At 50.5% G+C, this 14,973-nt stretch overlaps 3 protein-coding genes across 3 annotated transcripts in view; 2 read left to right on the top strand and 1 right to left on the bottom strand.

The window, feature by feature from the left end:
* Positions 1–1,085: 1,085 nt before the first annotated feature.
* Positions 1,086–3,653, top strand: CSUI_000793 (uncharacterized protein; the record flags this gene model as incomplete). Its single annotated transcript, XM_068061000.1, has 3 exons — positions 1,086–1,246; positions 2,142–2,416; positions 3,464–3,653. Exons 1-3 carry the CDS (start codon positions 1,100–1,102, stop codon positions 3,651–3,653), a joined length of 612 nt encoding a protein of 203 aa, XP_067927032.1. The 5' UTR covers positions 1,086–1,099.
* A 1,013-nt stretch (positions 3,654–4,666) lies between these two features.
* On the bottom strand, positions 4,667–5,515 carry CSUI_000792 (uncharacterized protein; the record flags this gene model as incomplete). The annotated part of the gene is made up of 1 exon (XM_068060999.1): positions 4,667–5,515. A coding segment is annotated over one exon (240 nt), but the record flags the coding sequence as incomplete, so codon positions are not given.
* A 205-nt stretch (positions 5,516–5,720) lies between these two features.
* CSUI_000791 (microneme protein mic12) overlaps positions 5,721–14,973 on the top strand; it is a gene marked incomplete at its 3' end in the record, with an annotated part of 10,126 nt that continues 873 nt past the window's right edge. Inside the window, exons 1-8 of the mRNA XM_068060998.1 lie at positions 5,721–6,601; positions 7,036–7,167; positions 7,576–7,809; positions 8,327–11,812; positions 12,297–13,241; positions 13,560–13,865; positions 14,118–14,261; positions 14,514–14,903. Coding sequence (XP_067927030.1) covers positions 6,517–6,601; positions 7,036–7,167; positions 7,576–7,809; positions 8,327–11,812; positions 12,297–13,241; positions 13,560–13,865; positions 14,118–14,261; positions 14,514–14,903 — 5,722 coding nt within the window. The 5' untranslated portion in view covers positions 5,721–6,516. The remainder of the gene's footprint in view (positions 6,602–7,035; positions 7,168–7,575; positions 7,810–8,326; positions 11,813–12,296; positions 13,242–13,559; positions 13,866–14,117; positions 14,262–14,513; positions 14,904–14,973) is intronic.

The raw sequence follows: 14,973 nt of genomic DNA, 5'->3' as shown, positions 1-14,973 counted from the left end.
TCTATCTATCTATCTATCTATCTATCTATCTTTAATCTATTTATGTATCTATCTCTATGTATGTATGTATCTGTGTCGCTTCACAAGTTCTTGCCTGTGTGACGTTTCTATCCCTTGGGAGTGGTGCGTGAGAAAAGAAAAAGAAGAAGAGGGGAGGGGCATTTTGATCTCTCGCTATGCTAAGGGAGAATGGATTACCTTCTAATCGCTCGTGTGTATCCTAGATCATGTATGTCACTATTAAGAGGAAATGAAGCGTTTCTCGGTCTATGAAAGAAAGGCTTTTCATTGGGCTGGGTGAGGAGTCTTTTCTAAGAGGGACCTTTCAACGAGGGAGAAGGAGATAGAGAGACGTCACAATGGCTTAAATTTATCTTCGGGATTTATCCATCATTCGTGTACCTTTTGACCGATCTCTTCTTCTCTCTTTCCTTTAATATAGAGTCTGAGGGGTATGTTCATATATGGGCTAAGAGGAGGGAGAAGAGAGAATCTTCTCTTCATAATGCCTTCTTCTCCCCCTAAGAGCACCTCCTCCTGCCTTGACTCGTGCTCCTATTGCTGCTATCTCTAATTCTTCGTAACAAAGATAGACTGTCTATATAGTCGATGCGGGAAAGTGCATGCATTCGGTAGCTTATTTCATTCACAAGGACATCGACAGAGAAGAAAGACGTTCTTTATGCTTCTCTCAGGAATAGTCTCCCACCTACTGTTACATTCTTTCTCATGAAGAGAGAGAGAGAGGGGGAGAGTCGATCATCATGAGTGTGCGCGAAGTAGAGAGAGAATCTAGTTCATCTTATCTATACCGATCCAAGAGGAGAGAGAAAGGCCGATCGAAGGTTTTCCTAGAAAGTAGAATGAAGAAAGATATGGGGGTGATCTCTTTCTCACACGTAGAAACTTTCTTTCTTTCTTTCAAATTCTTTTTCCTTTCCTTCTCTTTTGGATGTTTCTTCTCTTGCTTTTCTCTCTTCCATTCTCTGACGTGACTTCTTATAGAGAGAAGGTCTACATTTCTTTTTCTCTTCTTCTTATGAATGAGCGAATCTTCTCTCCTTCTTTTGCTTGGGGGCTCTTAGACCAGGGACTTCAGATGGTGAGGCAAATGCATGCAGCGGATGTTCGGCTAATCGAGAAAGTTTTGGAAGGCGCTAAGGCATTGCACAGAGCGGCCCAACTGAGAGAAGAAGTAGCGCATGCAGTTGAGCTAATTTCACAACATGAGGAGGAGGTTTCGAAGGTAAGAAGGAAGGAGACATTTCTCTCTTTTATCCGAATATAAGGACGGTGTAAGATAGATAGGAAACCTGACAAGCATTCTCCATCTAACTGCAGTGCCAGAGTAGATACGTGAGAAATAGTAGCTGGCTCCGTCTCTGTCCTTTCGTAACCCACTTCGAAATAGGACATAGAGAAGTTCTTGTCAAGAGGAGAAAAGCACGGCGAAGAGAAGTCTTTTTCTACGATCCATGCATTGTATAGAGACAACTCTACAGGAGCTTCTCTCTGGCCTTTCGAGTCATATGCGATCTGTCAGTTGACATGATCAAACTCATGCCTTCTTGACCTTACGAAACTAGTGAACATGGATAGGAGGGGAAGAAGGAGATCTCACAAATTAGTTGTGTGGATGTATGAAGAAGATGAGCCATACCTACTATGGTAGAGGGAAGACCCCTTCAGCATAAGATAAGAAAGTTCTCTGCAAGAGGCTTCTTCCTGCACTGAAGTAAGGAAGACAGTCAAGGCCTTCTCTTCTTCAAGTGAAGTATCAAGATGTCCGAAGACACACATCTTGTGTAACATAAATCCATAAAGGCGTTTCTTATACACATAAATGCATGTACAACTGCGGGGGGGGTCACTGGTACTGTCGTTGGATAGAGGTTTTCTTTATCTCTCTTCTTCTATGTATGATACCTATTTGCTTGTTTCATATGACAGGGTGACGATAGTGAGTGTATTTAGTAGGTATGAAGAAGTAGATGATCTCTGCATTCTTCGTTGTCTCTCTCTTGTACATGTCTGGTCTCCAAGTCAAGTGAATACTTATCAAAAAGATATGAAGCCAGTGCCGATGTGATATGGGTTGAAAGAATGCCCCTGTGATATTCTTTTCTTCTTCTTTATCGTAGAGTAGCGATTGTCGCTTCCTAGCCTTAAGCGCAGCCGAGGCTGAACTGCATGCAAGGGCTTCCTGGATGTTTCTCTTCTTCGGATGTCTCCTCGGCATGGCTGGTCTCACAGCGACTTTTTTTCTTCTAGCCTGGATACACTTAAAGGTAAGAGAAGGACAGGTCAGCAGAAAAGAAAGAAAGAAAGAGGAGCTTACGACGACTACTCAGGTGTATGTACATCACCAACTACTGCTCCCTCAGGCGTATGTGCATATCCATATAGAGAGAGAGACGTATGTGTTCAAGACAGCAGATAAGCGTGCAGCTGTTGAGTCAGATGTACAAAGACACACTGTCGAGGTGAGTGGAAAAGAGAAAGAAGAAATCGATGACTTCTTTAGAACAGCGAAAGAAAGGAATGTGGACTTCTCAGTTGGGTTGAAGTGGACGAAGTGCATGCAGAGAGAAGAGAAAAGGGGGGAAGTTGAGAGGAAAGCACAAGGTTACAAACAAGCATCTGTCTTGTGAGAAAGGAAATGACCTCTATAGTTCAGTTAGGAAAATTCCTTCGTGAAGGTAGCTTTCTCACGTACGTCTCGTTTGTCGATAAGCAGCATGCACATAGAACTTCTTCTCTATGGAGCAGTAGCCGCACTGTTTTACCTGAAGAGAGGACGTGGCCGACGCAGTCTATTTCTTTACCTGCTAGTAGCACCTTTAGGTTGTCTCTCTATGCACTATTTCTCTCTAGGTACTATTCTTTAGAATATCAGAGTCTTCGATCCTGCAGGTGACAAAACCTCAACAATGCTATAGCCTCTGCATTTCGGTCGTCTTATGCCGTTAAAGTCTAGGGGTTAGTCTTTGCTTTGAAGAACCGCAGAGTGGTAAAGAAAGCAAGAAAGGAGGGACGGCGGGCACGCAGGCAGACACACACACCTATTTTCAGAATCATAGGAAGAGCAATAAGACAGAGATACGCGAAAACGTCGGAGATATGGTCGGAGTGAGCTAGAAGGGGTGGCTCTTCCGGACAGGTCTGCTAGGGAAGGTGAAGCACTTCTGCAGCAGACCTCTTCCACGCTACGACGGTGCGGCATGTCATTCGAAGCTTTCAAAGCAAATTGAGACCTCTGCACTGCTTAGACGGGACCAGCCTGAATGTGGATAGCATGCGCTTTGCTGGTTAGGGCGCCGGCTAGTCCTCTAGGAATGTCTTCGATTGTCGGGGGCAGGACTAGGAACAAGAGTAGCTACGGACTGACAGCTAGGAAAGAGGACTTACTACAAGTGTCCTTTTTGTCTGAACCGATCATGTGATGACGAATGCTTCGCTTCAGCGGTGCGAAGAGGAGTTGCTACTACAGCAGGTTCGCCTCCATGAGGATCATGAAACAGCGACCCTCGTCCGGTCTCATCCGGTATCGCCAGCGAACGTCGGAGTCAACCGGCTCTAACCTTCAATCCTTGAGGAAAGATGTGATGCTGTTATTTCTAGAAGGGGGCTTGCCTTTGCTTTCAAGGTTGTGACGTGTACAGCGAGGTAGCGGTGTCTTTTTCTTTGGTAGTGGGCGGTGAAAGGACTGGGGGCTCACCGCAGAAGGCAGCGTTGATTGCTGATTGGCCATTGAGGGCGGGCGGTTCTGTCTCGGAGTGTAAATTGACTGGGAATCTGCCAGGAGCAGAAATGTAGCAGGGCAAAAGGTGTGCTACGGAGAGTGCCTGAGGGGCACTGCGACGGGGAATAGTCGATTACTATCCTACGACTTCAACGTTAGTCAAAACTGGCAGCGTCCAATCAGAAGAACGAGCCAGTCGAGGGAGTTCAGAGGAAGATGCAAAGGCAACGGTGCGTGCTACATCAGCTATGAGCTGCCGCGTAGTGTGCACTGGAGCGGGTAGCTCTACTAGCGAGTGTCGTGCTTATTCACAAGGAATGCCTAGGGAAGCCCCCGATGCGAGCGAGATTGATGGTAGAAAAGGGGTACAAAACAGACAACCGACGATAGCGGTCAGTGCCGTAGTGTATGCAGCGGGGCTGCGGACACTTTATCCTCGAACAGTCTCTGTAGCTAGGCGGTGCCACAGTTCTACCGGAGGAGAACCGGAAAGCGAGTGTTAAAGGAGGTCAGACTAGGCACATTCGGCTCGCCGGGACTCGGGGAGCCTGATTAACAGTGATTTGCCACTGAACCACAACAGGCTGCATACCGCGAACATGTGCGAAGAGCGTTCCGGCGCGCGATGAGCAAATTCCAGACGCTGCTAGTCAGCCGAGTCAGGAATATCGGAGATGAGCGGGCACTTCTGCCAAAGCCAACCTGGCTGTCTTTGACGTATAGTGGAAAGGATAGGCTCGAAGACCTGCAACACCGGGTGCTATAAAAGGAAACCTAAGATTGATTCCCCCTTTCTTAAGTGCACTGGACAGGGTGGCGATGAGTACGGCGACAGTGCCGCATGAGCATAGCCTACCCATTTCGCTCCGATGCAGTCTGCGTTCTCCGTCGGACCCTGCCACTGAACAGGCACAAAACCGATCCTAGAGCGGGCCTGCACCGTTTGCCCGTTCCGACTAACCTTTACGGTACGAGAAGCCAGAGTGGTAGCCTTTTTCCTTGGACACTACCACGGGTGCATTCGCGTGATTCTATCCAACTGCTTCCCTTGCTTACAAACAACTCCAGGTGACCGCGGAGCCACTCTGTGTCGTTCACATCAATCAACTGAGTTGATTAACTCAGCTCCTGTCCGCCGGCACACACCCCCCCTTACCCTTTCTCTGAAAAACGGGAATACGCCCATGAGACCTACCATCGCGAGGGAGGTAACGCGCTGGCGAAACGCAACACATTGGGCCCGATGCTCAAAGCTTGCCGTGGGTGCGCCACGCGGCGCATTCATCCCCCCGCACCAGCCGAAGAATTCCCCAGTAGCCGCTGCTTATCTTGCTGGCACCGTCTGATGTCCCCAAAGCGTCACCTTCGAATAAGAAAAGTCCCTAAGCCACGTGCTGGACTGTTGCTTACGGCCACAGCTACCTACCAGTTTAATCATCGTTAGACGGCCGATACTGCATGGCTGTTCACACGCCTCTCGTTGCAGGGCCCAGTACGCGGGAAGACGAGGCACAAACTTTTTATCTACCCGTTTCAAACATAAAAAGAGCACAGCAGGGTCTGGCGAACGACTCTTACTCTTCCCCTTAGTTTGAACGCCTCGTGGATAGGTTTCTGGCGTGGGCTTTTCTCTCCGGAGAGAGGGAAAGAGTGCGTCCACGATGCCTGTACGGTACAGGCTGCCGGTTCCGGCGTGGGCAAGGCTGGCTGGTTCAGCTCAGCCACTGCCGCCCCAGAAGGACGGAGTACCCCACTAAGACGAAAATCGTTCACCTGGAGTTGGTGTCAACCACTAACTCTACGCAAGCAGTCCGATAAAGCCGGCTAGTGTGCCATCTAGCCATTATTGGCCCAGAGCCAGCAGGCTAGGGCTGTACCGAACGACCACCCGCTGTGGTGCTCGTGGCTAGCAAATGGTGGCGGCCAAAAGAGCGTGAACGAGTCGGCTAGGAGGGGCACACGCGTGGCTACCGGGATTCTCGCGACACCGGTGACGGCGGCTGCAGCCAGCCAGCCATGGGGCTCGAGAGCAAGCCGGGTTGGTAACGGGTCACTACGGAGTGGTAGTGTCAGCATTTTTCTACTTTTAATCATGTGACTTCCCGTGCTTTATGCAGTCCAATGCAGCACCAATGTTTCCACCTTTCGGCCTGTGACTGCACAAGTAGCAGAGCAAGTTTTTCCTTCATGTGCCCCTTTTCCGAAAGTTGCGGGGCGGAAGGGCGGCTCGGAGTCTTCATTTTTCCGCCTAGCGCCACTAGTTAGTTGTTGTGGATGGTCACTCCCCTACGGTGTACTTTTCCTGTTGTTTCAATCCACAAGTCCGGCCGTCTTTCTTCATCCTGCTCTGTACATTATTCCGTACAAATCTCGGGAGAAACTTCCCGTCGTGTTCTGTTCTCCGGGCCAGCCAGCCGCAGCTCCGCCCGCGGTTGCGGGCCGCCGAGGAAGTGATGATCACGTGCTAGATAGAAACTTCTACTTCAGTGTGTGTCCTTCCTCAGTTTTTCCCGCACTTTTTTTCCAAAACTTTTTCTTCATTCTTAAGCCAAGCCGCCGAGCAGGTACATTTTGTTCAACCCGGGCGGATGTCCCCATTGTCCGACAGGAGATTTGCTCCGGGTGCGGCAGTGGTCCTCTCCAGCGGCTAGGCTGCCCTGCCCGTACACAGGGATTTGAAGGCTGCTTTAGTGTTGAGAGGTTACGATTTTTTCCCCCACCGAACAGCTGGTCAAAGCCAAGCTATCCATACGACTTTGTTCAAAGGGAGAATCATGCGACTCTCCCGGAATAACTTGGCCGTGGCGGCGCTCTGCGCTGCCGCTGGCCTCTATGGGCGTTACACGGCAATTGCAGAAGGTAAACAATATCGCCGGAACCGGTATTCTCTTGAGTGCTTCTTGTGCTGTGTTCCAGTTGTTCGAGAATGTAATGTTCATGGGGGGTAGCCGCTGAGCTTGCCGGCTGCGACTATGCCCTTCCGTGCATAACGAGCGCGCTTCACCTGTCTTCTTGACACATCTGTGTTCTCCAGGGAAATCGATCTCACTCTTCATGAAAGCTTTGGCGCTGTACCGTCAGTTTCATGAATGCGCGTGTTCACATCTCTTGTCCTACTGCACCAGGCAGTCGCACGATTAGTCAGGAGTATGTACGCTCCAGCTTGCGTTGTTGGAGTCCCATCGCAGGAGCGGCGTAGTCCGTGGTTTCTTGGGAGCATCTGTCCCTTTTGTTCCAGCCACTATTACCACTACAGATTCGCTCTCGTTATCGTGCCCTGTGTTTTCTTGCAGCTGCGTCGCCGAAATGCGCGGATAGGTTCACTCAATGGACTTACTGCGCGGCTTCCAACAACATGCAGGAACGTCACAACATTGACTGCCCGGAGGTCTACGAATCTCGCGAGTGCATGCGCCCCGAAGCTTGTGAGTCTACCTGATCTCCTGGCTCCTGATCAGAAATAGCAGTTAGTCGGTCCATCCCGTCACATGAAGCCATTGACTACTACTGATGGACCCAGCGAGCTCTCTCTTTCAAGTCTACACCTGTGGCTAGCTTATCCGACAGAGAGCGACTAGCTATTATAAGAGACCATCATGAGCTAAGTAGAAGTTCTCACCGACGGATCGCCCCGATCTGTTTGGCAGTGATGTGTTTCATTCCTTTTGAAGGACGAGCAGCAAAGTACGAAGAAAATGTCCCTTATTCCAGACAGAGTTGTTACTCCCCTTAGTTAGGGCCTTGTTTTCTTCTTTTGGTCCGGATTTCTCTCGTGCTTTCTTTCTGACTGACTTGTTCGATGATGATACGGCCTCTCCTCCCCCTATCTTCAGGCGGAGATTTCACTCCATGGTCACCGGACAATGCTTCCTGTAAAGAAGGCGAGGTACAGACACGTGTGCGCGCTGGATGTCCCGATCATGTGGAGCGACGCATGTGTCACTCGAAGGCTGATTGCCCGGGCAAGTGGGGACCATGGACCTACTGCTCCAAGAATGGAGTCCAAGAGCGTCACAACGAGACGTGCGGTCTAGCGGAAGTGAGGGAGTGCCACGCTCCCGAAGAATGTAAGTGTGTCTTGTTCATGACGACAAGAGAGCGGCCGGCCGTACGTCTTTAAAGACGCATTCGTAGTAAGAGAGCAGATGAGTGCGAGTAGTCAATATAAAGCAATACAGGAGAGGAAGTCGGTGTTGCGTTGTTTTCTCGTGTATAGAAAAGTGTTAGGTCGAATCACTGCTGATGATTGACTGTCTCTGTCGTCGAGTAGTGGTAGTAGTAGTAGTAGTACGAGTGCTGGTGGATGGGCGGATAGGATAGGAAGGACAACACTATGGGGGATGGCATGTGTATACGAAAACAGTGATACGTGTATCATCCTCTAGTGTACTACCGACATAGCAGACGTATTGCATCTTTCTGTGTGTTGTGTTGGACTCTCACACCGTTTCCGGGAGTCCATTCTAGCGAGCCATCTGCTCTACCACTTGGCAACAGTCAAGAGGGATTTGGCCCCTTTCCCCAGCCACTTTTAACCCTATGTAATGCACCGTCTGTTTCTTTTTTCCTGACGTTGTGTTGCAGGCGGTGCATGGGGGGAGTGGTATCCGCACTTGTCTCACTGGAATGAGTGTACTCCTGGGATAATTTATCGCCGTCATCGGTCCAATTGTGAATTGCATCGCGAGGTTCGGCTTTGCCCGAAGTTCGAATGCAGTTCTTGTTCACCTCATGCGGACTGCCACAAGTTGGATTCGTCGTGTACCTGTCATGAAGGGTATGAGGGTGATGGTGTGACGTGCGACCCGATCAACCCCTGCAAGGAGAACGTGTGCGATGTGAACGCCACGTGCGCGGCAGATGGCCTTAATCATAAATGTACATGTGCCAGCGGATGGGATGGGCAAGAAAATGCAGGCGAAAGGGATGTTCCTTGTGTTGATCGCGATGAATGTGCGACCAATACCCATCAGTGTCCTCTCAACTCGACCTGCCGCAATACGGATGGAAGTTATGAGTGTGACTGTCGTCCAGGATTTACAAAGACAGACGACGGGAAATGTGTAGATATAGATGAATGTGCCGGAGAGAATACATGTGGAGAGAATTCTTCATGTGTAAATACAGAAGGTTCATTCGACTGTGTCTGCAATGAAGGCTATCATATGAACCCTGAGACAAAGACATGTGAAGATAGAAACGAGTGTGCCGAAGCTCAAGCATGCAGCCCCCATGCCCACTGCAACAATACCGTAGGATCCTTCGAGTGTTCCTGTCCTGAGGGATATAGAGGGGATGGTACCATCGAGTCGCCTTGTGTCAAGATTGACTACTGCGGTGAAGGCCTTCATGATTGCGGAGACCATTCGACATGCCACAATGAGTCTGTTGGTTTCTCCTGTATATGCGATGAAGGCTATAGAGGTGGTGGGAAAGCCGGTAATCCTTGTCTAGACATCGATGAATGTAGTACGGAGTCCCCGGCCCATGACTGTGATACAAATGCCACCTGCCAAAACACCGAGGGAAGCTTCGAGTGCACATGCAACAACGGATTCTCAGGAGAGGGGAAAGGCGCGGGCAGCTGTCTGGACGTCAACGAATGTGAGGATGGTTCTCATACTTGCAGCGAGCATGCAAGTTGTACGAACACCGCTGGATCCTTCACGTGCCAGTGTTCCGAAGGCTTCTCCGGGGATGGACACGAGTGCCAGGATGTGGATGAGTGTGCCCTTCCTAATGCTTGCCATCAATCGGCCATCTGCGAGAACACCCCGGGATCTTTCACCTGTCAGTGTAAGGAAGGCTTCAAGGGAGATGGCAAGACCTGCGAGGATATCGATGAGTGTAAAGAGCAGGAGAATGCATGCGGTCAGAATGCAACATGTATTAACGTTCCAGGGTCTCGTCTGTGTATCTGCAACAAGGGATATACGGATTTGGATGAAGGTAACAATTGTCACGATATAAACGAATGCGAAGCGAGACCTGAACTTACTCCAAGCAATGCCTCATGCACCAACACCGAGGGATCTTACGAATGGGAATGTAACGCCGGTTATGAAAAGAAGGGTGATGCCTGTCAGAAGATTAACTTTTGTGCTTTAGGCAATTGCTCCCCTCATGCAACGTGTGAAGAGGTTAGCAACGGGACGAGCTTCGAATGTACATGTATCGCTGGGTATTCCGGAAATGGACTTGGCCCGGATGGGTGTGCCGATATGAACGAATGCGAGACGGAGAATAATTGTTCAACGGATGCGGAAGGTGGTATTTGCACCAATACACCAGGAACCTATACATGCAGTTGCAAGGACGGCTACCAGCAGTTGGAGAGTGGAAAGTGTGAAGACATTGATGAATGCTCGGATCCCACCAAGCATACATGCCACGCCAGCGCAACATGCACCAATACACCGGGGTCGTATTCTTGCGCCTGTAATGCGGGATTCCATGGAGACGGACATACATGCGAAGATATAGATGAGTGTACCGATAATGCCCATAAATGTGGTCCCCATGCGCAGTGTAGTAACACCGTGGGGAGCTATGTATGTACATGCCCTGAGGGACGCGCCCATCCTGAAGGGGATGAGTATCGATGCGAAGATGTCGATGAATGCTCGACCAACAAGCATGACTGTTCCCCGCATGCAACGTGCACCAATACGGATGGTTCCTTCGAGTGTCACTGCAAAGAAGGCTTCGAAGGCAACGGCAAAGAATGTAACGACATTAAGTGGTGTTCTGAGGGCAAGAGCGACTGCCATGAGAAGGCCGATTGCGCGGAGAATGAAGCTGGGACCGATTACACATGTACATGTCCGGCTGGATACAAAGGCAGTGGTCATACCCAACGTGGCGACAAGGACGGATGCGAAGATATCGATGAATGTAAAGATAGCGCCGGTCATGCATGCCCCGCTGAGGGGGGTGTCTGCGAGAATACCCCAGGAAGCTACACATGTAAATGCGCTGAAGGCTTTACCATGATCACAAGAGCTGACGGAGCCATTGAGTGTGAGGACATTGATGAATGTGCTGACTCGAAGCTAAATGACTGTACAGCCAAGGCCGATGGGGGTGTGTGCAACAATACAGTCGGGAGCTATCAATGCTCGTGCCAGCAAGGCTACACGGCATCCGAAGATGGAAAGCAATGTACGGATATCGATGAGTGCGCCGAGAATAATGAAGGATGCGGAGCGAATTCCACTTGCCACAATAGCCCTGGAAGTTTTGAATGTGTATGCGAGGCGGGGTATGAGAAGCAGCCTGAGTCGACTACGGTATGCCAGGATACTGATGAGTGTTCAACAGGGGCAGCGGTTATCCCAGCGAATTCCACGTGTGTCAATACAGCTGGAAGTTATGAGTATGAATGCGTGGCCGGGTATGAGAAGAAAGATGACCTTTGCGTGAAGATCGACTTCTGCGGACGAGGAGAATGTAACAGTCTCGCCGTTTGTGCGGAAACCGAAGACGGGAGTGACTACACATGCACATGTCCCATAGGGTATAGGACAGAGAATGGTGGACGAGGTGACGGTGGATGTGTAGATGAAGATGAGTGTGCTGAAAATAAATGCGAGTCATATGGAACGGAAGGTGTCCACTGCGAGAATACTCCGGGGACCTATGTATGCACATGCGCTGATGGATACCGCTTGGAGAATGACAAGTGCGTGGAGATCGACGAATGCGCTGACTCAAGCCTAAACTCCTGCGATAGAGCAGCGGGTACTTGTACGAACACCCCTGGGAGCTATGAATGCGGTTGCCAGGAAGGTTACAAGCAGGAAGGCAATTCATGCATAGACATCGATGAATGCTCAGAGGGTGAAGGGCCTTGCGGGCAAAATGCCAACTGCTCAAATACACCTGGTTCATACGAATGTACCTGCAAAGAAGGATTCGAGAGGGTCGACGGGAGATGCGAAGATATAGACGAGTGTGCGGAGCCTTCAAAGAACGAGTGCCATAGCCACAGAGCCAAATGTATCAACAGCCCCGGGTCTTACACGTGCGAGTGCATTCCTGGATTCACCGGCGATGGAAAAGACTGCCAAAGTAAGAATGATGGATGATGGATGGGTCGATGAGAGTGAGTGGATCTGAGAGAAGGGGGGAGTGTGACGGTGATTCGTCGGTGTTATGAACACGCTAGGGAAATCCTTTGTATCATCTCCATCCCTTCTGCAGTTGGTCGTGTGACTTTTGCCGTGTATTTGTATGGATATATATATATATGTATGTACGTGCGGAGAAGATGCTCCGTGGAGTCTTACGAGGTCTAGGGACACGACAGGAGAGACTCTACGTCTATTACTATATATTATAGATTCATTAGATTAGACACCAGTGACTTCAAGCAAGCTGTTAGAGCAACTAGCCAGCTAGATCATTTCTCTCTTAAGGCCATGATGGGTGCTGGCGGGCACGTCTAGTCTACATCGGAGCCTTTTGTGTGTGTGTGGCTTGGCTTGGTGGTGCCTTCCGCTCATGGTGTGTTCGTTCCTATCGCTGTGTGTATGTGTATTGTGAATCTTTTCAGATAAGAACGAGTGTGAGTCAGCAGAGGAAGGCATGTGTCATGCGAACTCCCACTGCGTGGATACCGAGGGGTCGTACGAATGCCAGTGCAATGAAGGATATGTACAAGACCCGGAGAACCCTGAGGCATGCATCGATAAAGACGAGTGCGCTGACTTGACCGCGTGCTCGGCAAATTCGACATGTGTGAACGTTCCTGGATCTTACACATGCTCTTGTAATGAGGGCTACAAGCAGTCAGGCACAGATTGCGTGCTGATCGACTGGTGTGAAAGCCACACATGCGCACCGAATGCCACCTGCAAAAGCTTTGACAAGGCTGTATGCGGCTGCAATGTGGGTTACGAAGGTGATGGCAACTCATGCACAGACATCAATGAATGCGAGCGCCAGACAGATAACTGCTCTCCCCATGCGACATGCACAAATACGGAGGGAAGCTTCGAGTGTAAATGCGGCCCCGGGTATACTGGCGATGGCGTGACGTGCGAGGATATCAACGAGTGTGAGACGGGGGAGGTTCAGTGCGATACGAATGCAACATGTATCAACCTTCCTGGAACATACAAGTGTCGCTGCGCCTCTGGCTTCATGGGCAACGGTCGGAACTGTGTGGCGATTTCTACCCAAACCGACCAGCTTCACTGCGAGGAATGGAGCGCATGGACACAGTGCGACCCAGAGACCCACAAACGTACAAGGACATGCATAGGGCTCCCCGGAAAGATCGAAAGCCTTGTATGTACACCTGCCGTCGCAACCGTACGACCACAAGTCACCCCTGGCACCGGTGGAGGTGAAGACGCAGGGCATGAATGTGGAGCTTGGGGTCCATGGAGTGAGTGTCCCGGCGAGGCGAACAACATGAGCTGGCGCAAGCGTGACAAGACAGAAACTGACGAGGCATGCAAGCAAGAGTACGAGGTCCTCGAGTGCCCTCGGAAAGGTAAGAAAAGCAGGAGGAAGGGGAGAGAGGAAGAAGGCATGCATGCGCGCACGATTACTGTCACTAGGAAGAGTTCAGAGGAAAATTTAAGGAGTGTGTGTGTGTGTGGTCGACTAGGTGGTACCCATCATGTAGTAGTAGTAGTGGGTGGCACAAGAGGCTGAGCAGCAGCAGCAGCCCCAGTCAATCAATCCCTTTCCTGAAACGTCCGACGGCTCTTGGAAGTGACGCTTTCTGTGGTGGGCTCTAAAAGGTGTGTCTGTGGTGTGTGTGTGTGCTTCTTGTTGGTATTAATTCTTCTTGGGTCTTCTTGTTCAGAGATCGAGGAAGCTTGCGGGCCCTGGAGTGAATGGACGCCGTGCGGCATCCCCATCGCAGGAATGAAGATGTCCGCTCGTGTGCATTGTGGTAACGAGGTGGAGTATGAAGTCTGTAACGATACAACGGCAGCCCCCTCGGAAGACGGAAGCTGTTCCGCCTGGTCACCCTGGACGAAGTGTGTCCCTACGGATGAGGAAGGCCTCTATGAACAGACCCGATCATGCGAGAACGCAGAGCTCACTGAGAGACGGTTCTGTATTCCTCCGGAACAAGGCGAAGGAGATGGCACGATCAATACGAAATGTAAGTCAAATCAATCAATGAATGAATGAACTAGAACAATTCGGGCAGTCACTAGCATTTTCAGTCGTTTCTGTCTATTCTTCTGGATAGTTCGAAAGACGGTTTGTCAGATACGTCAGAAAGAGGCTACGCTCGTCTTCGTTTTCCGGGTTCGGCTTCGTATGGGGAGAAGGCATGTGTGGGAGTCGTGATGACAGTTGTTTCATACACATATGGTGTGTGCGCCTGTCGTGTATCTTCAAGTGTTGATAGATTTCTTGTTCTGTTCGTTGTCCTTACTGCATGCGATCACGAACGCAGGCGGCGAGCTGGGCCCATGGACCGAGTGCCATGAAGGTGTTCAGACAAGGAGCTACGAGCACTGTCCCGAGAAGACGGAATCTCGGCGTTGCTTAGGTGAGTAGTTAGTCCGTGAGGACGGCACTTACTTCCGACGGGTACGCACCGGTTGTCACTGCCATGACCAGTTGGCTGTCTACTAACTACATTGTTTCTCGTCGTGTCTAGTGTGTATGATAATACTTCCTTATTACTGTGTCTGCTCTTTGAGAGTGACACCGAGAAGTAGCAGCACCCCTCCATGGTTCCTTCCCCTAGGGGTGTGTATGGGTTGTGTTCTTTCTCTTGAAATCTTTCTCTTACTTGCAGTGGAAGAGTGCGAACCCTTCGGAGAATGGAGCGACTGCGGTGTCCCAAGAGAAGGCATGCGTATCCGTAAGCGAACGGTTTGCAACGCGACTACCTGTGAATGCGCCGAAGCGGAGGAATGCAGCAGTCAAGTCATTGTTCCACCGGTAGTGCCTCCGACGACACCAGAAGGTGGAGTGACTCCCCCTGAAGTTCCAGAGGAGGGAGGTGCTGGCGAAGGTGAGGGCGGTGAGAACGGAGAACTGCCGCCCCCTGTTCTGCCTCCTTCACCTGAGGGTCCCGGAGAAGGAGAGCTAGGACCTGGAGGTGAAGAGGGTGAGACAGTTCCTGGACCCGAGGGTGAGACCGGACCTGGAGGTGAAGAGGGTGAGACAGTCCCTGGACCCGAGGGTGAGACCGGACCTGGAAGTGGAGAGGGTGAAACAGTCCCTGGACCCGAGGGTGAAACAGTCCCTGGACC

This window comes from Cystoisospora suis (assembly GCF_002600585.1).
Source record: "Cystoisospora suis strain Wien I chromosome Unknown contig_303, whole genome shotgun sequence".
Lineage (NCBI taxonomy): Eukaryota > Apicomplexa > Conoidasida > Eucoccidiorida > Sarcocystidae > Cystoisospora > Cystoisospora suis.
Note: the sequence above shows the minus strand (reverse complement) of the source record. Positions and strands in the feature narration are given on the sequence as shown.